Source organism: Ostrea edulis, chromosome 9, assembly GCF_947568905.1.
Source record: "Ostrea edulis chromosome 9, xbOstEdul1.1, whole genome shotgun sequence".
Classification (NCBI taxonomy): domain Eukaryota; kingdom Metazoa; phylum Mollusca; class Bivalvia; order Ostreida; family Ostreidae; genus Ostrea; species Ostrea edulis.
This window is the reverse complement of record NC_079172.1, coordinates 28,925,455-28,950,996: the sequence shown is the minus strand read 5'-3', so window position 1 is coordinate 28,950,996 and position 25,542 is coordinate 28,925,455. Positions and strand designations below refer to the sequence as shown.

Below are 25,542 nucleotides of genomic sequence, written 5' to 3'. Positions count from 1 at the left end.
CATTCAGTATTTAGAACATTTTTCCTCCGAAAAAGATTTTACTAGACCCATTCCAGCACAACTTTCATTTTAACTTGGGCACCTGAGATTGACCCTAGTATAGATTAAATAAAATATTTCTACTTCCCTCTGACAAAGTATCAATGTTTAGATTTCATACAAGGAACGCATGACTTTTCATCAGACACATATTTTCGTTCTAGTTTGCCGCCATCTAACTTTTTCTTCTTTTTTGAGTAGTTGCACAAACGCCGGAATGATCCGGATTAAAGTGAATTGGGGAACCCTCAATCTGAGATCCCAAGATAGATTATCAGATTTTTTGGTGAAGATTATATGTACAGTACTGATGAAATAAATTTCAATTGTGAAAATACATTATGGTATGAATTTCGACACATTATGGTATGAATTTCGACGCTTCACGCAGACTTACTTCATGATTCGCTTCATAAAAAGCATGTCGATGTGAAACGAAATTCATTTTTTTATATTTACATATTCTTTAAAATGTCATTTTTTTGCCCCCCCCCCCTCTCTCTCTCTCATTTCCAGCCGAAAATAGACGTACTATATTTATCAGGATTCATACGCGAATCGTTTACAACTGCAACGTATTCATGAGGAAAATGCTATCAGTACAATTTGTAAAGATACACTGGAAATGTAAATACATACATATTTATCGAAAAATTGTAGTCAACTCAAAGGACTGTAACTTCATAATATCCTTATCAATTGCATCTTTAATCGGACGTTATATATAAGATATGCACGTACCTCTCCATAAAATTGAAAGTTTTAATTAGAGTTTGGAATAGTCTATCTACACAAAAAATATACCTGAATCCCATTTTAAAGACTGTTACAACTTACTTTGGGTGAGGGGTGGACGGAGTATGAACACATGATGCGGTCGGGGAATTCCTCCTTAATCTTGCTAAGAAGAAGCGTCCCCATTCCGGAGCCCGTTCCTCCGCCAATGGAGTGGGTAAGTTGGAAGCCTTGGAGACAGTCACAGTTTTCCGATTCCCTCCGTATGACGTCCAAGACTTCCTCCACAAGTTCGGCGCCCTCGGTGTAGTGGCCTTTCGCCCATACGTTACCAGCTCCGTTTTGTCCAAAAACAAAATTGTCTGGTCTGAAAATTGACCCATAGGGCCCGCCTCGGATTGAATCCATGGTGCCAGGTTCGAGGTCCACCATACACGCCCGTGGGACATAGGATCCACCCTGACCTTCAGTGAAGAACACGTTGATCCGCTCCAGCTGTACATCGTTATCTCCGGTGAATTTTCCTTCGGTACTAATTCCATGTTCAAGGGAAATCTCCTCCCAAAATTTGGAACCTATTTGGTTTCCGCATTGTCCCACCTGGACGTGAATTATTTCCCGCATCTTAGTGTTTTCTGTTTTCCTACACTGAATACTGCGACAGTCAGAGAAGGATGTGTGTAACACAGACGGATGAGTGCAACGTCTAATATTTGTACTATAGTCATGTCCTCATTTAGGTTCAGATAACAGCTACAGGAATAGAAATGACCACGATAAACAGAAAATGCTATATTTACAATAATTCAAGTTTAAAATTTTCAATTGATGATACAAAAAGACTACTAAAATCTGTAAGAAGTGCATTTTGTTTTAGATCGATATATTCAATCCGGAATTCACAGATTTGCAAATAAAGGTTTTTTTTAGTATGCTTTATAAACTGGTTCTCCGATTACCATGATGCCGAACCAGTTTAGGATAGAATTTTGTTTTCATTTTCCCTTCAGACCATGCATTTTTTTTTAGTTTGACAAACTATTTTAACTTCAATGATTGAAGCCTGCGTCTCCAGGCCAGATGTTGTTATGGTGGTGGTGGGTATTCTCTTTAGAGAAGTGGACAGACATAGCCTAAATAGAAGTGGGGGGGGGGGGGGGGGGGCTTTGGTATTTGGTGATTATGTATTTGTAATGACCAATTCTGGTATGTGAAGAGCATATAGAACTTTTAATCCTCTGTATCTTCCATGCTGTATTACCGTAAATGTAATGGTCCGCCTATTAAAAAATATAATTTTTGTTGTGTGAATAAGATTGTTTTCATTGTTTTAAAAAAAATATATTAAAGAACATTATAATTTTTTGGTTTTCTGTGAAATGTATAGTAAAAATTAAAAGTGCAAGAATATATATATAGCAACATTCAGTAATTTCAAAAGGAGGACCATGGTTGTCAGTTTTGGACTTGCGTCATTAACTTAATTGTTACATGCATGATTAAATTATCTGTCCCTCTCTCCTTTGAGATCAGTTGCTAGATTTAAAACCAAAATATATAACAGATGTCATTACTTAGCCAATTTCTCAGTGTCATCAGGCCAGTGATTAGGAATTAAATATTGGGCTCTGGAAATGGGGTTCCAGGGTGGAGCTCCGAGATTGTGTTCTCTAGAAAGCCTAACTTTTCAAATGAAACTTGCCCCATGCAAACCCTTTGGATATGTTTTTATGAAATGATGATACATTTTTATGTTATCAATATGACTCACTAAGTACCTGTGAATTGCATTTTTCACAGATGCAGTCTTTAGCTCTATTCGTCAGCAGACATGTTCTCAAGAGCAGACAACTCTGTCTAGTGTGTAGAAGAGGAGTCTCAACAGAAACGGGGACTTTTCACCAGAAGGTAAGATATTCATGTCACCTGAAAAGTGTACATTGAAACATTATCTAGATGGTGTATTTCGTTGTGGTTTGCAGTTAGTATATGACAAAGGGAGACGACTGTTAGACAACTCAGGAAGAGTGTATTGGTCATTTAAACTTTCTTTAATGCATTAAATGGACTTGACTTTCAGAAAATAAATGTCTTATGAAATTAGTGTTCTTCCTTCTGTTAAAAACAGATTCAACACAAAAACCTGAAGTTGTTGGAGGAAAATGGGTACCAGCTTCACACAGACAGACAGCAGGACCAAGTGTTGGACTGGGACCAAAAAAAAATGGAGTTCTTCATCCAAAGACTGAAAGAAGTTTCCAAAAAGATCTACATATGCCCCTCCCTGCTTTTGTTTGTGAATGAGTCTCATCACCCTGTTGGGGGTCAGTGGGACAAAGATGAAAGGCTCGCCATCAGGGAGTTCTCGGAAAATATTCAGCGGGAGGAGTTAGAGAAGAAAATTGATGAAGTTTACGGTCATGAGCCATTCGTTGAAGAAGTGCATCAGACTTTTTCCAAGGCACGGAAGTACAAGGATCATGTTGAGAAACTGGACATGGTCAAGCAGTATCAATTTCAATCTAATGTCAGGATTGCAAGAATGGTTGCTAAGGTCAGCAAAGAAAAGCTAATTCAAAAGTTGGAAAAATTGGACAAAAGTTTAAAGGAATTTTCTGTTGGTGAGGAAGATGATATGGACAATGATGAGCGTGAGGTGGATGAGTTGTTGGTGATGTTGTGTAAGAAACATGATTTATATCACCACTTGAAAACTGCGCGGGAAGTAATTCACATATTGTTCAAGTTCGGATTTAAGTATCATGAAATTGCCTTAGCAGATCCTCGTATTTTCCGAATAAAATATATTGACACATTTGTGCAAGTGTTATCAGAAATGTGCGAGAACACAAACTTGGGGTATGAAGAAATAGTTCCTTTGGTAGAAAAATCCAGAGATCGGTTTGTAAGCAGTTTACAGTTAGCTAATTATCTTAGGATTCCCAAAAAACATGTTCAAGAAGGAAGAAGATTTACCTACAGATATTTATCAAAAGACCCCGAAAAGGTGACTTCGAATGTGAAATTCCTTATAGAAAGCAACTTTGATCCATATGAAATTCTTAACTGTCTTTCAATTGTCAACTTTGACCATGATTTGGTGAAGAAAGTGTTTGTTGATACAGTTACAATATTTGATGCTCACGCTGTGAGCAATTCCCCTGCAGAGAGAGTGAGTTTGCTTTGCCACATGTATTTGGAATTGTCCAAACCGTCATTAAAACCAGTTGATCTGGATGATATTGGATATGATGATTCTGTAAATCCTGACTTGGATCAGCATCTGGATGAGGATGATTTGGATGATCTTGATCCGGGTTACTCACAATACAGCCATTATGCACTGTAATATTGACCTCAGTCAATTCTATACACTGTGATGTTGACCTCAGTCAGTATGTATTGTGATATCGACCTACATTTTTTAAAGAATATTACATGTAATGCCAAAATGTACTCAGTCAGGGAAATTTTTATGACAAGAACAACTGCTTCGATGTTTTATGGGCATTCTTGTTAAATCCTTGTGTGTTTATGTTGAGGTTTATTAAACATGTATCTAAAGAAGTAAAATTGTATTGACAACAATTTGATTTTCCCCAAAATGCATTTTACTGAAAAATTTAATTATCTATCTGTGATGTCAACCTCGGTTAGTTCTATACACTGTGCTGACCATGGCCAGTATGCACAGTGACCAAAGTTTACTTGGCATCACAAATTTTTGAAAAATCATTTAACAAGAGTACTGCAAATGGTACAACATACAGAAACTTGACAAGAGTACCGCAAACGGTACAACATACGCAAACTTAACAAGAGTACCGCAAGTGGTACAACTTACGGAAACTTAACGAGTACCGCAAACGGTACAACTTATTGAAACTTAACAAGAGTACCGCAAACGGTACAACATATGGAAACTTAACAAGAGTACCGCAAACGGTACAACACATAGAAATTTGACAACAGTACCTCAAACGGTACAACATATGGAAACTTATTAAGAGTACCACAAACGGTACAACATACAGACACTTAACAAGAGTACCACAAACGGTACAACATACGCCTGTTGGGCCTTCAGTGCAATGTCTATCCATGATGAGAAAAAGTCCAGCAAACTATTCAACCTACTTATGGCCCAAAAATAGGTCACGGTGCACCAATAAAGTTGACCTTGAAGAAAAGGCATCCCCCATTTATCATGAGGAGTATGTGTACCAAGTTTGATGGTCCTAGCCCCAATAGTTAGCTGTATTCTGCCTAACAATGATTTCAAAGACTTATTAACTGATACTACAACCTTGACCTCTAACCTTTGACTTTGAAAAACAATAGGCATCTTCCTCTCATCATTATCAAATGTACCAAGTTGTAAGATCCTGCAGTGTATGGTTTGGTCTTTATCCTGCCTACTAAGTTTCCCCATTCAGTGATTTGACCTTGATGAACAAAAGGCATCCTACACTTGGCATGAGGAATGTGTGTACCTAATTTGACGGTCCTAACCCCAACAGTTGGGTCTGTATCTTACCTACCAGGTTTTCCAACTTCGTGATGCTTTGACATCTGACCTTGAGAAACAATAGGCATCTTCCTCTCATCATGGTGATCAAACGTACCATGTAAGGTCATGGGGGTTACAGTTTGGTCTGTATCATGCCTACAAAGTTTTCCTACTAAATGATACTTTGACCTTGAAACCAATAGGCATCTTCCTCTCATCATAGTGATCAAATGTACCAAGTTGTAAGATTCTGGAGCTTACAGTTCATTTTGTATTTTGCCTGCAAGGTCTGGACAGATGGATGATGCTACACCACAATACATCCTGTCTTTGATGGGCATATATAAACCCTTCAAAACTGGTCATACAATTAATTGCCATAAAATGGCTGAAATATTGCCAAAACGGTGTTGAACCCAAATTAATCAATCAATTCTTAATCAAAAGCTAGCATTGTGCAATTTAGAATATCATGGGTTAAATTTTATCTAGTCTGTTAAAACATTATTGAGGTTTTACCATGATGAATCTTTATCTTGCAAGTATGGTGCTATGAAACTTTATTTTACACTCAGTGAGATGTTCTGAGTGTGAGGTGATTATGAGTTCTAATTGTGAGATAATTATGAGTTCCATGGGTGATATGATTATGAGTTGTAAGTGTGAGTTAATTACGAGTTAAATGGGTCAGATGATTATGAGTTCTGATTGTGAGATCTGAGTGCAAGGTAATTATGAGTTGTGACTGTAGGATGATTATGAGTTCTGATTGTGGGATGATTATGAGTTCTGATTGTGGGGTAATTATGAGTTCTGATTGTGGGGTGATTATGAGTTCTGATTGTGGGGTGATTATGAGTTCTGATTGTGGGATGATTACGAGCTCTGATTGTGGGGTGATTATGAGTTCTGATTGTGGGGTGATTATGAGTTCTGATTGTAGGGTGATAACAAGTTCTGATTGTGGGGTGATTATGAGTTCTGATTGTGGGGTGATTATGAGTTCTGATTGTGGGGTGATTATGAGTTCTGATTGTGGGATGATAACGAGTTCTGATTGTGGGGTGATAATGAGTTCTGATTTGGGGATGATTATGAGTTCTGATTGTGGGGTGATTATGAGTTCTGATTGTGGGATGATAACGAGTTCTGATTGTGGGGTGATTATGAGTTCTGATTTTGGGATGATTATGAGTTCTGATTGTGGGGTGATTATGAGTTCTGATTGTGGGGTGATTATGAGTTCTGATTGTGGGGTGATTATGAGTTCTGATTTGGGATGATTATGAGTTCTGATTGTGGGGTGATTATGAGTTCTGATTGTGGGGCGATTATGAGTTCTGATTGTGGGATGATTATGAGTTCTGATTGTGGGGTGATTATGAGTTCTGATTGTGGGGTGATTATGAGTTCTGATTGTGGGGTGATTATGAGTTCTGATTGTGGGGTGATTATGAGTTCTGATTGTGGGATGATAACGAGTTCTGATTGTGGGGTGATTATGAGTTCTGATTTTGGGATGATTATGAGTTCTGATTGTGGGGTGATTATGAGTTCTGATTGTGGGGTGGTTATGAGTTCTAAGTGTAAGGTGATGAGTTCTAATTGTGAGGTGATTATGAGGTATGAAAGTAGGGTGGTTCTGAGTCTGAGTGTGAGGTGATTATGGGTTCTGGGTGTGAAGTGGTTATATGACTTATGAGTCTTGGGTAATTCTGAGTTTGAGGTGATTATGAATCCAATTGTGAGGTGATTATGAGCTCTGAGGTGGTTGAGTTCTATGAGAGGTGATTATGAGTTATGACTGTGTTGATTATATGAGTGTTGAATATGAGTTCTGAATGTGAGGTGATTTTAAGTTCCAAGTGTGAGGTAATTATGAGTATGAAGTGATTATGAGTTCTGAGTGTGAGCTGATTATGAGATCTGGGTGTGAGATGATTATGAGTTCTGGGTGTGAGATGATTATGCGTTCTGGATGTGAGATGATGATGAGTTCTGAGTGTGAGGTGAATACAAGTTCTGAATCACCTCACACTCATAATCTCCTCACACCCATAACTCATAATCACCCAATGCTCAGAACTTAATCACCTCACATTCAGATCTCATAATCACCTCACACTCAGAACTCAAAATCACCTCACAGTCAAAATCACCTTACACTCAGAACTCATAAACACCACAATCAGAACTCATAATCACCTCACAGTAAGAGCTCATAATCACCTCACACTCAGAATTCATAAACATCTCACACCCAGAACTCATAAACATCTCACACTCGGAACTCATGATCACCTCACACTCAAAATAACCTCAGTCAGAACTCATAATCACCTCACCTTCAAAACTCATAATCACCTCACAGTCAGAGCTCATAATCACCTCACACTCAGAGCTCATAATCACCTCACACTCAAAATCACCTCACTCAAAACTCACAATCACCTCATACTCAGAGCTCATAATCACCTCACACTCAAAATCACCTCACTCAAAACTCATAATCACCTCACACTCGCAGCTCATAATCACCACACAGTCACAATTCATAATCACCTCACACTCAGAACTCATAATCACCTCACATTCAGAACTGATAAACATCTCAGTCATAACTCATAATCACCTCACACTCAGAACTCATAAACATCTCACACCCAGAATTGATAAACATCTTACAGTCAGAACTCATAATCACCTCACACTCAAAATCACCTTACACTCAGAACTCAAACATCTCACACTTGGAACTCATAATCAACTCACACTCAGAACTCGTAATCACCTCACTCTCAAAATCACCTCACACTCAGAACTCATAATCACCTCACACTCAAAATCACATTCAGAACTCATAATCACCTCACACTCAGAACTCATACTCACCTCACACTCATAATCACCTTACACTCAGAACTCATAATCAACACACACTCAGAACTCATAATCACTTCACACTCAAAACTCATCACCTCACAATCAGAACTCCTGAACACCACACTCAAAACTCATAATCACCTTACACTCAAAACTCATTATCACCTCACACTCAAAACCCATAATAATCACCTCACAGCTCACAGTCAAAACTCATAATCACCTCACACTCAAAATCACCTAACAGTGAGAACTCGTAATCACCTCACACTCAAAATCACCAGTGAGAACTCATAATCACCTCACACTCAAAATCACCAGTGAGAACTCATAATCACCTCACACTCAAAATCACCTCATACTCAAAAACAGCTGTGAGAACTCATAATCACCTCAGTCAAAACTCATAATCATGTCACACTCAGAACTCATAATCACCTCAACTTAGAACTCAAAATCACCTCACATTTAGAGCTTAAAATCACCTCACACTCAGAATCACCACACTCAGAACTCATAATCACCTCACACTCAGAACTCATAATCACCTCACACTCAGAACTCATAATCACCTCACACTTGGAACACAATCACCTCACACTCGGAATACATAATCCCCCCCCCCCCCCCCCTACTCGGAGCTCATAATTGCCACACATTCATAATCACCTCACACTCATATTCACCTAACAATCTCCTCACTCAGAGCTCTTAATAGCTGCAGATCTGTAGCTCTTTGGGAAAGTATTGGGACAAGCCAGAGAGCTACAGATCTACCCCCAAATATAGATTTATGATGCAGAAAAAAATGCACACGGTTGTTGTCTTCTTGCAATGTCATCTCAAAAATTCATTATCAAAAAATTCCTATATTTGAACACAAGTATAATGGGAAATTACATATTTCCCATTATTCTTGTGTCCAAATATACATGTACAATGTACCTTCAAACATTCATCAAAGCCCCATGTGACCAGAAATCTCGCAGCTTCAAATCATTTCATTTGTCGTATCCATTAAAGTAGTCAGTCAGACCTTGAACTCTGACCCCAAAATCAATTGGGTTCTTTCTCGCTTGAAAGCATCAAATCAAGAATAAAATGTGGCCTGAGCGTGTCAACAAGCTCAGTGTTACACACTCTCATACATGAAAGTATCAAGTCAAGAATAAAATGTGGCCCGAGAGTGTCTACAAGCTCAGTGTTACACACTCTCACACGTGAACGGCCCTGTTACTATATCCCCTCTTGCCATGAATTGCGAGGGGAAAATAATGGAATATATTCCCAATAATGAATTTCAATGAAAAATTCACAAATTTCACTTTTTTAATGAAAATGACAATGTTATACATGTAAGACATGAACACATAAACGACAATAAAAATATGTCTGCATTGTGCTGAGCAGATCCCACAACGACTGTGGTTCTGCTTTGTGAAACAATGTTAATTGTTTTAATTTTAGCTGCTGGATGCTGCAGTTCCTAGGCACACTGAATCTCTGGTTTAATGATTGCTGTAACATCGTCTTTCACCGGAGAAATGTCTGATGCAGTCAGAAGCTGAGCACTAAGTTTACACAGTTCCCTGTCTGGCATGGGAGGATTGAAAGACTGGTCCAAGTTCTACAAGATGAAAATGGACAATGAAGAAATGAAAGTGATATGTATGAACTACAGGTGCATCTTGAAATGTTTAAAACTAAAAAAAAAAACAACCCAAAACTGAATGCATACCAAACATATTCATTACATGTCTTCTTATATCCTAGCTGGATGTACAATTAATTTCATTTCTAAAGAGATGATTTTCAGGTACAGAACATTCGGCAACTAGATATTCAAACCGTCATTGATTATGGAATTTCACAGTGAACCATTATGCATACAGATTAAATCAATCTCGTCCCAGCCTTAAAGGATTTAAAGTAGACTTGACAATAAATGTAAATATTACCCTGGGGAAACATTTTTATGCATACCAAGTTTCTCCTCCTGTTTCAGTGTAAATTACCAACCACACAAAAATTATACTTATATACTCTGTAAATAGGAAGGTGAAAATAAATTTCATTATTTTTACACTGCCTTTGAAATCTATTATGCAATCCATACTGGGGCTGATCCACGATTTCTCTGGGGGTAAGGGGTGGTGTGGGAGACAGTAACTATTGATGTGAAATTTAATTAACACCTTAAAATTCTATGATTTTAATTTTCCTGGGAGCTCTGGAACCCCGAAGGCTCTCTCCCATCAGATTTGCCCATGAAGTGCGATCTCACCGTGTCCACTTTACACAGCTTTCTTCGGATCTCCAGGTCTTTCCTGGCACACAATGCCCGTCTAAAGCTGCCGATGCTCTTTAAGATTTCACTCTTTGAGGACAGAGTGGAGGAATTTGCCTGGACTCTGCTCAGGGAATCCTGCAGCTGGAAAACCACGGGTTCTGAAGTTTTAACTGCAAGCCCCGTCGACTCTGAAACACCATGCAGAGAACATGTCAAATGGACAAAACTGCTGCAAGAATTACAATGTGATTCTGAACTGTATTCCTTTGCTCTCGGAGTACAAAATAAATGAAAGATACAATGATTGCTATACAGAGGATCATGTAGCTAAGAATTGTTCTGCTGTTTTGAAATGAAACTCTATTATACAATAATAAGCCTTCTGAAACCAAGTGTAACACAAGTAGACATCTTCAACTTCAGCTTGTCTCAGTAGGTTTCCTTTGCAGACGGAGTGTCTCTATCTTACCCTCTGTATTTTCCTCTCTCTGTTTATCTAGTTCCTGTTGACATGAACTCTGAATCTTCTCAAATAATTCGTTCCCAGCTAATTCTCTAGAAACACCAAGCTTGGCAAATATAGCTGGTGCCCTGAAACGTTGTAAAGCTGAACCTGTGCTGGCTGGTTTGGGTTGTGATGACTGCACCAAACTGGTCCAGTCTATGTCCACGATGTCCATTATACCTGATAACAGAAAAGTAAACTTGAATACACAAGAAATATTCATGTATACATACACAATTGGTCAAAATTCTGATTTTTGTTCAGTGGGAATACAGCATCATTTAAAACTACACACAGCCTGCTTAGACAGATTATACTGTAATTTGGAACCACACACAGTTGGTTTAGACAGATTATACTGTAATTTGGAACCACACACAGTCAGTTAAGACAGATTATACTGTAATTTGGAACCACACACTGTCAGTTAAGACAGATTATACTGTAATTTGGAACCACACACAGTCAATTAAGACAGATTATACTGTAATTTGAAAGTACAGTCATTTATGACAGATTATACTGTAATTTGGAACCACACACAGTCAATTAAGACAGATTATACTGTAATTTGGAACCACACAGTCATTTTAGACAGATTATACTGTAATTTGGAGCCACACACATTCGTTTAAGACAGATTATACTGTAATTTGGAACCACACACAGTCAATTAAGACAGATTATACTGTAATTTGGAACCACACAGTTGGTTTAGACAGATTATACTGTAATTTGGAACCACACACACTGTCGGTTAAGACAGATTATACTGTAATTTGGAACCACACACAGTCGGTTTAGACAGATTATACAGTAATTTGGAACCACACATAGTCAGTTTAGACAGATTATGCTGTAATTTGGAACCACACACAGTCGATTAAGACAGATAATACTGTAATTATGGAGTTAAAATTTTAACTTACTAGGTTTCTTTTCTTCTTCTCCAATGACACTACCCTCTTCACTCGAAATCTCCTCCAATGACAAATTATCATCAGAATCCTCTTCTTCATCTGTAAAAAAAATTAATCATCACTTTCATTATTTCATACACATTTTTTTGTTCTTTTACATATCTTGCGCAAGCACATATTTTCATGTATTTCCACAACAATAACAATTCGTGCATTATGATTCGATTACCTTCATTAGGTCTTTCTTTTTTAATTAGCGGCTCAGTTTTGCTTTCAGATGCATCACTTTTCGTCTTTTCTTTTTCTCTGTCATCAATTGAACTTGTTCTTCCCCTGCTGTAAGTAAAGAAAATGCATTCTATACTGTAAACAAAACTGACATACTTCAGATTTTATTTTAGAGAAATTCAGACTTGAATTAGTGGGCAATGATTTTTGAATAAAAAACATGTCACCCCACCAGCATGATTATGACTGTTAGCCCTTGGTCAAGATCAAAATTCAAGAGCGGGGGGGGGGATGCGGGGGATACCGTTTCCTATTCTGAACACAAGTTCCAAGTTAAAATGGGAAAGGGTTTCGTGTCATGATTTAGTTAGACAAACTTTGGATGAAAGAGGAATAAGAAAACTGACAAAAACAGTACATGTCCCACTGATGACAGGGACACATAATAATTCAGTATATGACTTAGGTTTACGATATTCCACTGACCTTGACCTGTCGCGACTGCTGGGTCGACTAGAGGACCGATTGTCAGGCGTGCGATCCCGTCGTCCACGATCGAACGATGACCGTCTGCTGCGGTTGTCACGGTGACTGCTGCGTCCTGTGCTTCCTCTGCTGCTGCGACTGTGGCTTCGACGTCGTCTGGACTGGAGATGTTCTGGTAAAGCAGACACCACCTACACAAGACATTGAAAATTTCGTAAAAACACAACCATTATGTCTGCCTGGTAAAGCAGACACCACCTACACAGGACATTGAAAATCTCGTAAAAACACAACCTTTATGTCTCTTCTGGTAAAGCAGACAACACCTACACAGGACAATGAAAATCTCGTAAAAACACAACCTTTATTTCTGCCTGGAAGAACTGACACCAGCACCACCATACTAAAGCTCACTTTTATGTTTCTCACAAAAAGCAAAACTTTGAAAAACTTGAGATTGTTGTTATGAAACAAATATCTCCCAGCTTCCTAAATTGGAAGTGCTTCAAATGAAACCTCCTCCCCTTAAAGTATTGCATGGTGTGGAGGAGAAAGCATGAGTAGGAACATAGCCATTATGAACTACAATAAGCCACATAGGAGAAGTGTTCACAAACTATTTTACACTCTCCACCCCACAGATCCACTATAAGTTTAAGGATGGATAACATAAGGATGATAATTGGATCCTCCTGTCCCTACAATATGCACATCTGCAAATCGCATTAAAGTATTGTACAAAATTTCAAGTCTATCGAATAAGCCATATAGGAGAAGTGTTCATAAGCTATTTTACATCCTCCACCCCTCTTAGATCCACTCTAACTTTTAGGAAAATAATTGAATCCTCCTGTTCCACCAATATGCACATCTACAAATGGCAATGAAGCATTGCACAAAGTTTTAAGTCTACCCAATAAGCCATGTAGGAGGAGAAGCGTTCACAAGATTTTGTGACAGAAAGTACAAGAATACTGCAAACGGTATATAATGCACCCATGAAAATGCATACATAGGGAGTTTTTCTTAAGCCATTTGTAGAAGCTTCAGGTAGTATCAGGCATACTTTCTTTGCATAATATGAAGAAATGGTCTTAGCTTAAAAATGTGACAGGAGGTAGATAGACAAACCAAGAGTTCCGTGTTTAAAATATTTCCCTAAATTTGACCAGGCTCAGCAACCTCTCAATATTCAAAACGTAAAAGAAAATGAAAAATTGTTGAAAATCAAAATCCTTGCACTTATGCACATCTTCAATTTATTTACAAATACCATAGCTTCTAAGCTGTGAAAGGAATATAAAGACAAATCATGTCCTTTATTGACATAATATCTCCTCAAAACCAATTAAGTTCAATAACCTGTAATTTTCTTAGAAATTGAAGAAAATCAAAATCCCTGCCACGTGCACATCTTCTATACCCATACAAATATTCTGTATAATAAGGTCCTTAATAGAAAACTGTGGGTGGAAAAACAGACAAATCAAATAATCTCTATGCAGTAATTCCTCAAAAGTAAGTAAGTTTAATGACCTGTAATTTTCTCAAAAAATGAAGATGGAAATCCTTTCCACATGTACACCTTCAATACCCCTGTAAACACTTTGTAAAATAACAAGGTTCTCACTTGAAAACTGGGATGAAAACACCAAACAAATCATGTACTCTCTATAATATTTCCTCAAAATAGTTCAACAACCTGTATTTTTCTCAGAAGTTGAAGAAAAACCAAATCCTTGCTACATGCATATCTTCAATATCCATACAAAGATTCCATAAAACAAGATGGTCTTCACTTGAGAATTGTGGGAGGAGTTGGCCGGACAAATTATGTACCCTCCATATAACAATAATATTCAAATAAAGGGGCAAAACTCCTGCAAGATAGGTCAAAATGGATCAGAATTGCAATATGATCTAGAATGATCCACAAAGAAGCTACATAGCAAGTTTAACCTTTGTATGTGACAGAGAAATGAAATTAGGAACAAACCCCAAATGGATGGAAGTACAAACATCAATGTACCATATCATGTCCCATCTAAAGACGGGTGTATGAAAACAATATGTCTTCCTCTGAAAGAGGGGAGACATAAAAATCATATGTCGGTTTCTCTATGGTGGAAATATTTTCCTAACTAAAAATCCACCATACATTTAAATTTCATTTTGTAAGCCCCAAAACTGATGTCATTTAAACTGAAGGCAATACCTTGTATCACAGAGATCCAGTATGGTGAACATTGAATGCTGTCCTCCAGGCAATCAGTCTCTAAGTATTTGTTTAACTGAATACCAACCTGTTCTTTATCCTTCTCCATCTCCTCCACTGGAGGTTTCTCCTCCGAATCTTCTGACCAATCACTGGGCTTGTTGTCAGGCTGACTGCTCTGAGAACGTCTGCCAACTACAAAGAGCAGTGAGTTCATAAAAGTCAGTTCACAAACAAAAACCCTTCTTCGTACAAAGCCATCTTTTTTCAAAAAGGCATTTCAGGTTCAAATTTATCAAAATAAAACATTAACCAAAGAAACATGCACAATTTCTTCTCATAATTTTAAAATAATATTAGGACCAACTTTACCAGATGATGATTCAAACACAAGCATTTACCTCTATGCATTAATCATGTAAATCTTCTATATGAATATTTATTTTTGAATTAGAAAAAAAAAACCAAACCAAACAACTGTGATCAAATCAGGACACCTCTGTAACAGTCTATCGTAAATCATTTTAAAATCATGACACGAAATTTGAGACATTTCTGCAATTTAGCATTTCATGAAAATTGATTCACAAAATGAAACTCCAGGTTGATATTTTATAAAAAATTTGTATGAAATATAATGAGAAAATTTTAAACCATAGACACCAAAAACAATATTTAAAAATATAGCATAATTTTCATACATATGTTGTACTTTAATGGTATTTTGTAACGGTACAAACATTAGCAATAAGTGAAAATGACAATAATTTCACAAATGGTCCGAGACTGCTTATAAGATACCTGACTTGTGTTCTTCATCACGACTTTTATCACTTGGTCTTCTATCATCTATAACACAAAACAAAATTAGTTGCAGTGATTAAACACCACAGATCCCCATTACTCTTGCATGAATACACACATTTTCAATCATAATGTGTTATTGTGAATCAGATCGCTTCCATTCTTTACATTCTTTTGATGAATCACTCAGTATTTTAATATACAAACAGTATCTACAGGACCTGGCAGGTTTTTTTATTTCTTCAAATATTTAGAGAAAAAGCCCATGTTTACTCGACAATTGTTACAAAATACAACCTGAATATTATGCATTTATTGCATGATAGTGAGGGAGATATGAAGATTTATTCACCCAAGAAAAATCATATTCCCCAAGGGCAACGCCCGAGGGGAATATAATTTTTCTTGGGTGAATAAATCTTCATATCTCCCGAACATTCATGCAGTAAATTGTTTATTATACCGAAACAAAGCAAGACCACAAAATTGCATTTGAGATTGGAGTCCGTTCATCTATACATTGTACATGTATGTAGCTGAGATTGCCCTAACGGTAACACCGCGCCTCAACGAATTAGAAGGTACAAACAGCGAAATACAGTGATATGATAACCAGTTTTTGTTTTTGCCATTCTCCTTGAATGCTGATTTACTTGCTTGTTTTTGTATCAACCAAAATCAGGGGATTTAACTGTGTATCAGAGAACTGCATGTTTTGTGCCTTACGAATAGTGGAAGTAGAATGACTCGGACTTATTGTGATGTCACAATACATTTCGTCGTCTTTGACGTTAAATTTATGGAAAATGCATGAGGCTGCCCAAGCAGTAAATATGATAGGGAGATACAGTATGATGTTTGAGAGGGAGATATGAAGTTTTGTTATTCCTGGCATGTGACCGTCTAGACCAATCAGATTACGCGTTGCATAGAATTCTCGTACTGAGGTATAATATCTGTTGTAAAATCAGGTATCTTCACAGGATGAAGATTTCTTCATGGTTTGAGAAAAATGAGCTTATTTTTTACTTTGAGGATTTCAGGGGTTGTCTGTGTTTGTTTAATTAATTTAATTGAAGATTAATAACTTTAGTTCACAGAGGATTTAAATTCATGTATGTATACCATGAAAACAATGAAAATAAATTTACAGTGTGACCTTCAGAAATTTTTATAATTACAATGTTTAGATGCCATGATGAAGTCATGGTTTCCTACAAAAGTATGAAGTTGTTTTTTACCATCTCGATCCAATTTTCTCTTCTTCCTTCTGTCCCTGTCCTTTTGCTCATCAATGACCTCAGGTGACCTTGACCTTTTAGAGACCCTTGACCCCCTGTCTTCCTCAACAGAAAAGGGCTGTTATGGGTATGAAAAAGAATAAGAAAAGCAATTTCAAAACAAGAATGAGAAAGGAATAGGAAAGCAATATTGTAAATATGGTTAGATTAAAAAATTAAGCTGAAACTTTAAAAATGGACCAATTTCTTTGTATCTCTAATATGATTTTGTTTAAGTAAAATTTAGGTATTAAACATATAATATCTGTTTAATCATAATGTACAAATTATCAAAACAAATCCTGACATTTTTTTTATCATGTGTGATGCTAACATATCACACACATTCAATCTCCTTACACTAGAAGCATGCCTCTCCCTCCCCTTCTTGTCCGACTTCTCACTCCCCCGGTCCCAGTCCCTGGATCTCCCTTTATCTTCCTCCTCCTCCTCCGCTTTTGTTGGCGGCTTCTCAACAGGAGTAGCACTGGACTTACTCCTACAAAGTTAACAGAAATTAACAGCTACAATGTTAACAGAGGTATAATCTGGACCTTCAATGTGATTTGATTTCAATACAGATTTAATACACTTCAGATTCACCTGTTTACAGTAAGACACACTTATGACAAACATGCTTATAATGAATTCACACTTACTACAAAGTGATATTCATTACCCTACAAGACGAAAATAATGAAAATGCTATTGGATATAATGAAGTTTGGTTATAATGAACTGTTTTTCTCTGCTAGTTTTTTTTTTTTATCTTTAAGTAAAACTATAACTGTTTTACTGTATAATGAAGTTTGGTTATAACGGATTGCTTTTTACTGGCCTTGAAGGTCCACTATAACCATGTTTTACTGTATACTGTTATATCAACCACCTTGTTGACATGTTACTAGTGGAAGAATATCAGTCATTATTTACAGTGTAGCTTGAAACATTGTGAGATAGTGCTAGTGATTATTTATCTGCGAGACAGTAATTATTTATCTGTGAGACAGTAATTATTTATCTGCGAGACAGTAATTATTTACCGTATAGCAGGTTTATCCTGCTGGTATAAAATTTGGCGATTTGCTGGCTCAAAGGTATGCTAATAATTTTAGCAGAATAAATTTTGGCGGACAGGTAAGAGTTGTCTCTTTTCACATACTGAAGTCAAAATTGGGTGCATGTTTGGCAAGTGAAATTTTGGCGGAAAGATATCTAACTGCTAAAATAAACCAAAATTATAACCCGCTATACGGTATCTGTGACACAGTGATTACTTATCTCTGAGACAGTGCTGCTGATTATTTATCTGTGAGACAGTGCTGGTAATAATTTATCTGTGAGACAGTGCTGATGATTATTTATCTATGAGACAATGCTGATTATTAATTATCTATGAGACAATGCTGATTATTAATTACCTGTGAGACAATGCTGGTGAAATCTCCCTCTTGCTGCGTTGGGACTCTGTTGGAGACACCTCTCTGGCTCGCTTCGCGGATGGTGTGGGGGATACGTCAGCTTCTCGTGCTCTAGGTGAAGGTGATACAGACTTGTCTTTATCATCACGACCTCGTTTTCTGAAACAAACCGAAAACTATATTAACCTCAGCTATTCCACCCAACTCCTCTGTATAGTGCATTGATAATTGAGAAACTCGCACATTAAAGGTCTGAACTGACCCCCGACTAACATGAACTTTTTTGAGGCAAAATTGACTTTATCTGAATGAACGGTGCATGTACAGATTTCCTATATATATCTTTTAAATTATAGAAAGTTTTTTTGTAATCCCAATATCGATGTCATCAATATTGGACTTTTCTTAGATTTTTAATGAAAACGTACAAATTTTTGCATCATATTCTTTTCCAGAAATCGAGAAAGTTTGCGAGAAAGATTAAATATTCTTGCCATTTATGTATGTATTACAAGAAATGGTGCAAATATGGTTGTAAATATATTATTCATTTCAAAGATTTCATGTGTCAGTGTTTTCCCCCCTAATATAACTGGTACCGATAAAAGGTACCATTCCCAATACCAAGAAACGTTGACTTTTCCCAATTTTGAGACTGAAAATTCCCAATTCACTTGCTGAAAAATAGATCAATGACATCGTAATTTACTTCGTCTGAAACGTACAAGTTAACTAAAATGTTCACTTCCGGTATTAAATCGCAAGTGCAGATCATGGCAGTGTGCGTGTTGTAGAGCTACGAAGATTCTTTAACGAGCCTACGACGATTCCTGATGTCTCACAACTTCTTGTTTTCTTCTTTATTTTTTTTTCTTTTAGTTGAAATCATTTGCTGATACATTGGTAGAAAATTCCCAATTTGTTCGATGCTGACACTATTTTTCCCAATTGAATGGGTACTGGTACCAGCACCAGTGGGAAGGGAAAAAAACCCAACACTGTGTGTACTTTCATGTTTTTCTAGGCACAATTTAGGCCCAAACCTGTAGATTCCTCATCAAAATTAAGAAATTAATATTTGTGTAAAATTGTGGGAAGTTATTCTCGCAGATTCTGAAAATCTCGCATTTATTTGCATTGCATTCTACTCTCTATCTAAGGAATTATAATGTGTATATAGTAGAATAAAACTGCAACCATAGAATTTATAGAAGCACTACTTGTGTAGCAACCATTTAATCATGTAATTACGCTTTATATAATATCATTAGCTTTAGATTATCCTGTAAATCTCTTTTGCGTTTACAATCCTATTACATTTTCCAATACTGTCAGTATTTTTATATCCCTGTTACATTTCCCTTTACTGTCACCTACTCCTAACTTCCTTTGTTTTTACATCCTTGTTAAGCCACATCAAATCGATTCTCTGGTTCTCAGACAATTGTTTTTCAAAAAATGGGTAGGTAGATAGGGGGTTCAATTTTTCAGTTTATCTCCATGTCACAAATGGGTAGGGATTTTTTGTCCGTGGTTTAATTTTTGTGTTGTGAAGAAAGTTTTACAAATGGTATTCAACACCATATAGCTTCTTTTCATTCTGTTTCTTGTCTTGTTTTATATGTTTGTCATGCTTTTATATTGTAGATCTTTATGCAAATAAAATGTTCACTGTTGAAAAAACCTTATCGCTGTCAGTAGTTTTGTTTTGACCTACGAAAACGTCGTACTTCAACTCAGCCTTGCTTTCATCAATTTGTTCCTTCATGGTTTCAATTTCTTTAAATTCACCACCCAGAAGTTTCTTGCAAAGCGTATCAACTGTCAAGGATGAGTCTACCAGTATAATTGGCCATGGAACAATCTGTTTTGAGTTTAAAAATAATCTCAATGCTGACAAGAACTGTTTCTGTCACCATATTGTTTACATCAACTAAGCAGCACGTCTTATTCAGCAAGGCTCTTCACGATTTTGGTGCCAAAACACGAATTTTATTTTGACGGATCAAATACAGGCGGCGGCGATTTTTTTCCGGGGCGGCAAACTTGTGTCAGCGGCCGATTTTTGGGGGGTGGCGGTGTCTGAGAACCAAAGAATCGATTTGATGTGGCCTTACATTTCCCTTTACTGCCACATCCTGTATTTCTACATTCCTGTTACATTTCCCAATACTATCACATCCTGCTAACTTTCTGTATATTTACATCCCTGTATAATACCTGCTTTCCTTCCTTGGTTCTGCTTTCTCCTTTTTTTCCTCAGTCTTCACTTCCTCTTTAGACTTTTCTTTGTGAGACTTTTTTGTTTTCTTGTCTTTTTTCTTGGTCTGTAATATATTTTGTTTCTTGAAAAATACTTTTGCAACACAAAAACATAATTCCATTAATTACTGATCAAAATTTCTTCTTAAAATTCTACCTCTCCTCATAGCAATACTTTATGATTGACTAATTATACTGCATGAGGAAATTCTAGAGAAAAATAGTACTTAAAGACCAGGTTAACTGAATCGGTTGGAGTGCACCATACTGAGATAAATGATCATCACCATGTTAAACTGTAAATCACATATAATTCACAAGAACAATATTTACATGTAATTTTACGAGACCAGACCTTGCGAAATAAGAGGGATTTATAGTAGAGGATCATACCGGAGTTGGATCTTGTTTGTCTCGAGACATCTTCTCTCGCCCTTGACTGGTTCTCTCCTCTTTGTTCTCCGGCTCTCTCCGACCTCTCTCCTCTTCTCCTCTCCGTCTCTCTGTTTCCTTATCACCTACAGACCTCTCAGGTGACTCCTCCCACCTTTTGTCATGTGACTTCTCCTTCAGCCTATCAGGCGAGCCATCTGTGGGTTTCTCCTGTGATCCCTCCTTTCGCCTACCATCACTTGCTCCTTGCCCTCTTTCCTCTCTCCGTCTTTCTTCTCTCTTTCTATCCACTGATCTATCACTTTTCCTTTCACTTACTTCCTCCTTCCTTCTATCCCCTTCATCACGATACTTCTCTTTTGACTCTGCACTTAGTTGGTCATGTGACCCTCCCTGCTGCCTGTCAGGCGATCCCTCCCTCCTGCGATCCCTAGATGCCTCCCCCTTACGGTCTAGTGACAGGTCCCGTCTTCGGTCTGGTGACCCTCCTCGGCGACGTTCACGTTCGTAATCTGCCCGTCCTCCAGATTCACCCTTGTCTCTATCTTGTCTCTCTGACCTATCGTCACCATAGCGATCCCGCTTTGACCTGTCATCATTCCGTCTGTCATCAGCTTTTCTGTCATAACGGCTGTTAAAAATAATACATGAACATTATCGATACACGGCATGACCAACAATAGATTCTGCAGAAAATATAGTTCGCTAGCGGATCACAGATTCCCTTGGTGGCAATTGTTTCTACTCAGAGTGCTATTCAGCCTCATCTCATGGAATCCTAACTCATATTCAAAGAAATGTACATTTTAAACAAAGAAACAGGTCCATTACAAGATGTTTCTAATCAAAACCATTTTATACATAAAAACATATCCCTCTCTCGTGTCTTCAACATAAGGTAAAAGTTTCAAAGACAACAAAATCACATGCCTTTCTCTGTATCTATCGTCAGGCCTGTCCATGAAGCGGTCATCTTCTCGGGGTGGGGGATAGTCCCTCCGGTCATCATGACGCTCCCAGTCCCTCCTTTCTGGGGGGAAGAAATCGTCTCTGAGGTCCTGTCTATCCCAGTCCCCCCTCTCTCCGCGGTGATCTCTTGGAGAGTCGTACCTGCCACCTGCTGGGGAAGTCCGTTTTAATCAGTAAAATTTTAAGTCATGTGATTGAGATTTCTCTTGGAAATTCTTTCCTTGGTCATGTGTCTTGGCAAAAAGCTACATAAATATTTGTAATAAGAAATAGGGCATGTATGCATGACTGAAGCTAAAACTGTCCTAGCGGGACTAATACCCCCTGCAGGGCACATTGGATGGTGGGAAATAGTGAATTTGTGCTCATTGAAGAATAAATGGGTTTGAAAGATACTCTGGACAATGATAACACACCCTTAAAATGACACAAACATCCAGAAGTTCCTTGAAAGTTCAAAATTCTTAATCAAAACAGCAGGTGTCCGACTTCATTATTCATGTTAGATATTCACTTGTATGTGTTAAAGTAATTATGTCTATGGAACAATGAACAGATGATTCCATTGTAACACCCCTAAACTTCATTTGTGGGGTGGGGTTAAAAACCACAGTATAAATCAGAATGTAAAATAATCCTAATATAGAATTTTTTGTACATCTATATAGTGAATTTCAGGATTTTGATATAATGGAATTACACCTAAATTCAAATTCTTAATCAGAAAAAAAAATTACAGCTGAATTTAAATTCCTCCTATAAAATGTCTCTAATTGTTTAAGATCATTCTCTTATGAGAGAATGTTTCACTTTTCTTCAAGACTGTTCAAAAGTAATTCATATACATATATCATGATTTCAAAACAAGAGCTTCATGATATCAAAAAACATTTTTATTATATACTTTAATTGCAACATGCAAAACTTTGATAAAAATATTATTAGGGCAGGCATACAATCATTCAAACTTGATTGCAATATCTTATTCAATATATTAAGCAAAATGTAGTGCTAAGAAATTGGAAAGTGCAAGATTTAGTTGATTTCAAAATGATTGCATGTGAGATAGTAACAAGATGCTCTCAAAATTCTGTGTTTTGGATTTCAACTGAAAGACAAGTTGTGAATGTTAAAGAAAATAAAATCACATAATAAAGATGAATTCTTGACCTTTTGACCTGAAATATTGGGGCCACAAACCTGGGAGAGGGGGTCCATAGTCTGGATAGCGGTCTGGGGGTCGATAACCTCTGTCTGGGCCTACAAACATACAATGTTAGTATCAAACAATATGCTATGCATGAATGGCCAGTCACACCTCATTGACTATACAGCCTCTGCATGCAAATGGTTTCCATAGCAACAGACCATGCTCCTGAAAATCTACCTCTGCAAATTGTTAATGTAAAGCAAAAATAAAAAACAACAAATAAAAAAAAAAAAAACAACCAAAATAAAGCTTGCGAAAAAGTGCTTTACTACACAAACATGTCTGCCTTTTTTACATAAAATATTATAATGTTATAGTTAAGTGTGGGGGTTGCAGTGTCTGCCGAAATTTGAATAAAGCTTAGGTCAAAGTAAAAAATAAAATCAGCTTTGTATCCAAGTACAGTTCCAATTCAAATTGGATGTTGTTAATTTTAATTTTTAATCCAGGATGTAAAGGAATTTACCCCAGTTTGTGTATGAGAACATGTGCTAAGATATACAAGGATAAATAGTTTGTATATTTGCATACCAAAGAAACTTTTGAAATCCAATTTTGTTCCTATGCAGCTCTCATTTCATTTACTAAAATGGTATTCAAATCAAGAAATGTGTATTATTTTGCCATGTTATTCCATCCTAAACAAAACTGTGAGAAAATTCACTGAAAACATAGAGTTTTGATATAGTCCTTTTGAAAACAATGAAAATTACAAAAGTTTCTCTCAAATTAAATTTATCTTTGATTATTACTCTTGGAATTCTAGACAGTGAAATACATGTCTACACAGAGAAATGCATGTTTAGACAGTGAAATATAAGTCTAGACAATCAAATATATGTCTAGACAGTGAAATACATGTCTAGAGTCAGATATTTATATACAGGTATGTTGATTTCACTTATGAATTAAAAATCACTGATCATGTTTCATCCTCAAGTCTGTCCTTGCACAAAATTTTTCTATGAAATTTCCATACAGCTCCAAATTGAGGTCACTGTGACCTTTAAAGATTGTAACACACCTCCCTCCGTAGATGAACCAACTGACAGGATTTGATAACTCTCAGTGTCATATTTTATGATGTACGTATATCATATGAACGATTTCAAGATCATGTCACAAGCCTTGACAAACCTTACCCAATGTGTATTACTCAAGGCTGGATTACTTAAAACACGGCTTCATTTCTCTCTATTCCCTTTGTGTTGTGTAAAAAGTTAACAGTTTTTATACAAACTCTCCAATAAAGTTTACATAAGAATCTTTCTTACATATACATGTACTTCAAGAATAGTTTTAAAAGAAGTGTAGCAAAGAGATATTGTGATTCATAAAAATCAAAAACACAATAAGCAAATGCATAAAACTCCTAACATACAGTGCATGCTCAGATCACTAATCCATGCCATCATATTACATTTGAAGAAATTATCAAAGACTTCTGTAATATATGCATATAGGAAAAAACCTCTACATGACAAGTTAGCACATTGCTTAAAACTATGCATTCTATTCCTCACCCATGAGTGGTGGTGGTTGTGGAGCAACACGACTTCTAGAAGATGGTGGTGGCGGCCAGGGACCACCGCGGCGATTCTGCTCCCACGCAAATTCCCCAGGAGAGGGTCCTCTGTTATCGAATGGATCCCTACCTCCTGATAAAAGGAAAAGATCATTTCTACTGATTAATCAAACAGTTAAAAACATGGTCTTGATTTAAACAGCACCAAAGTCATATTTTAACAATGACTGAAGGTGTTTTGATCCATTTCTTATCATCTGCATGAGCCATTTCTATACTCAATAGTGATGTACTAGCTCAAGTCTACTGTTTTACTGTCGGTGTGAATTCATTATAAGTGTGTTCACTGTAACTGTGTTTTACTGTCGGTGTGAATTCATTATAAGTGTGTTCACTGTAACTGTTTTATTGTAGGTGTGAATTCATTATAAGTGTGTTCAATGTAACTGTGTTTTACTGTAAGTGTGAATTCATTATAAGTGTGTTCACTGTAACTGTGTTTTACTGTAAGTGTCAATTCAATATAAGTGTGTTCACTGTAACTGTGTTTTACTGTAAGTGTGAATTCATTATAAGTGTGTTCACTGTAACTGTGTTTTACTGTAAGCGTGAATTCATTATAAGCCTGTTCACTGTAACTGTGTTTTACACTTACAATAAAACACAGTTACAGTGAACACACTTAAAATAAATTCACACTTACAGTAAAACACAGTTACAGTGAACACACTTATAATGAATCCATACTTACAGTAAAACACAGTTACAGTGAACACACTTATAATAAATTCACACTTACAGTAAAACATGGTTACAGTGAACACGCTTATAATGAATTCACACTTACAGTAAAACACAGTTACAGTG

At 36.8% G+C, this 25,542-nt stretch overlaps 3 protein-coding genes across 11 annotated transcripts in view; 1 reads left to right on the top strand and 2 right to left on the bottom strand.

Moving 5' to 3' along the window:
- Positions 1-18: 18 nt before the first annotated feature.
- LOC130050333 (tubulin beta-4 chain-like) lies at positions 19-1,508 on the bottom strand. Its single transcript, XM_056150070.1, has one exon. It carries the CDS (start codon positions 1,396-1,398, stop codon positions 856-858), a length of 543 nt encoding a protein of 180 aa, XP_056006045.1. The 5' UTR covers positions 1,399-1,508; the 3' UTR covers positions 19-855.
- A 204-nt stretch (positions 1,509-1,712) lies between these two features.
- On the top strand, positions 1,713-4,347 carry LOC125658177 (uncharacterized). Its single transcript, XM_048889341.2, has 3 exons — positions 1,713-1,871; positions 2,575-2,682; positions 2,903-4,347. Exons 1-3 carry the CDS (start codon positions 1,827-1,829, stop codon positions 4,121-4,123), a joined length of 1,374 nt encoding a protein of 457 aa, XP_048745298.2. The 5' UTR covers positions 1,713-1,826; the 3' UTR covers positions 4,124-4,347.
- A 5,135-nt stretch (positions 4,348-9,482) lies between these two features.
- LOC125657583 (zinc finger CCCH domain-containing protein 13-like) overlaps positions 9,483-25,542 on the bottom strand; it is a 32,958-nt gene continuing 16,898 nt past the window's right edge. For 2 of the 9 annotated variants that reach the window (XM_056150062.1, XM_056150064.1), the window contains exons 10-25: positions 24,674-24,808; positions 23,141-23,200; positions 21,902-22,091; positions 20,972-21,602; positions 20,537-20,643; positions 18,317-18,475; positions 17,256-17,394; positions 16,857-16,974; positions 15,613-15,660; positions 14,900-15,006; positions 12,597-12,787; positions 12,112-12,218; positions 11,892-11,981; positions 10,927-11,142; positions 10,452-10,645; positions 9,483-9,794 (exon numbers count right to left, since the gene is read on the bottom strand). In XM_056150062.1, the coding sequence (XP_056006037.1) occupies positions 9,654-9,794; positions 10,452-10,645; positions 10,927-11,142; positions 11,892-11,981; positions 12,112-12,218; positions 12,597-12,787; positions 14,900-15,006; positions 15,613-15,660; positions 16,857-16,974; positions 17,256-17,394; positions 18,317-18,475; positions 20,537-20,643; positions 20,972-21,602; positions 21,902-22,091; positions 23,141-23,200; positions 24,674-24,808 (2,633 nt within the window). In that variant the 3' untranslated portion in view covers positions 9,483-9,653. The remainder of the gene's footprint in view (positions 9,795-10,451; positions 10,646-10,926; positions 11,143-11,891; positions 11,982-12,111; positions 12,219-12,596; positions 12,788-14,899; positions 15,007-15,612; positions 15,661-16,856; positions 16,975-17,255; positions 17,395-18,316; positions 18,476-20,536; positions 20,644-20,971; positions 21,603-21,901; positions 22,092-23,140; positions 23,201-24,673; positions 24,809-25,542) is intronic. The other 7 variants (XM_048888250.2, XM_056150065.1, XM_056150066.1 and 4 more) reach the window with 4 other exon arrangements.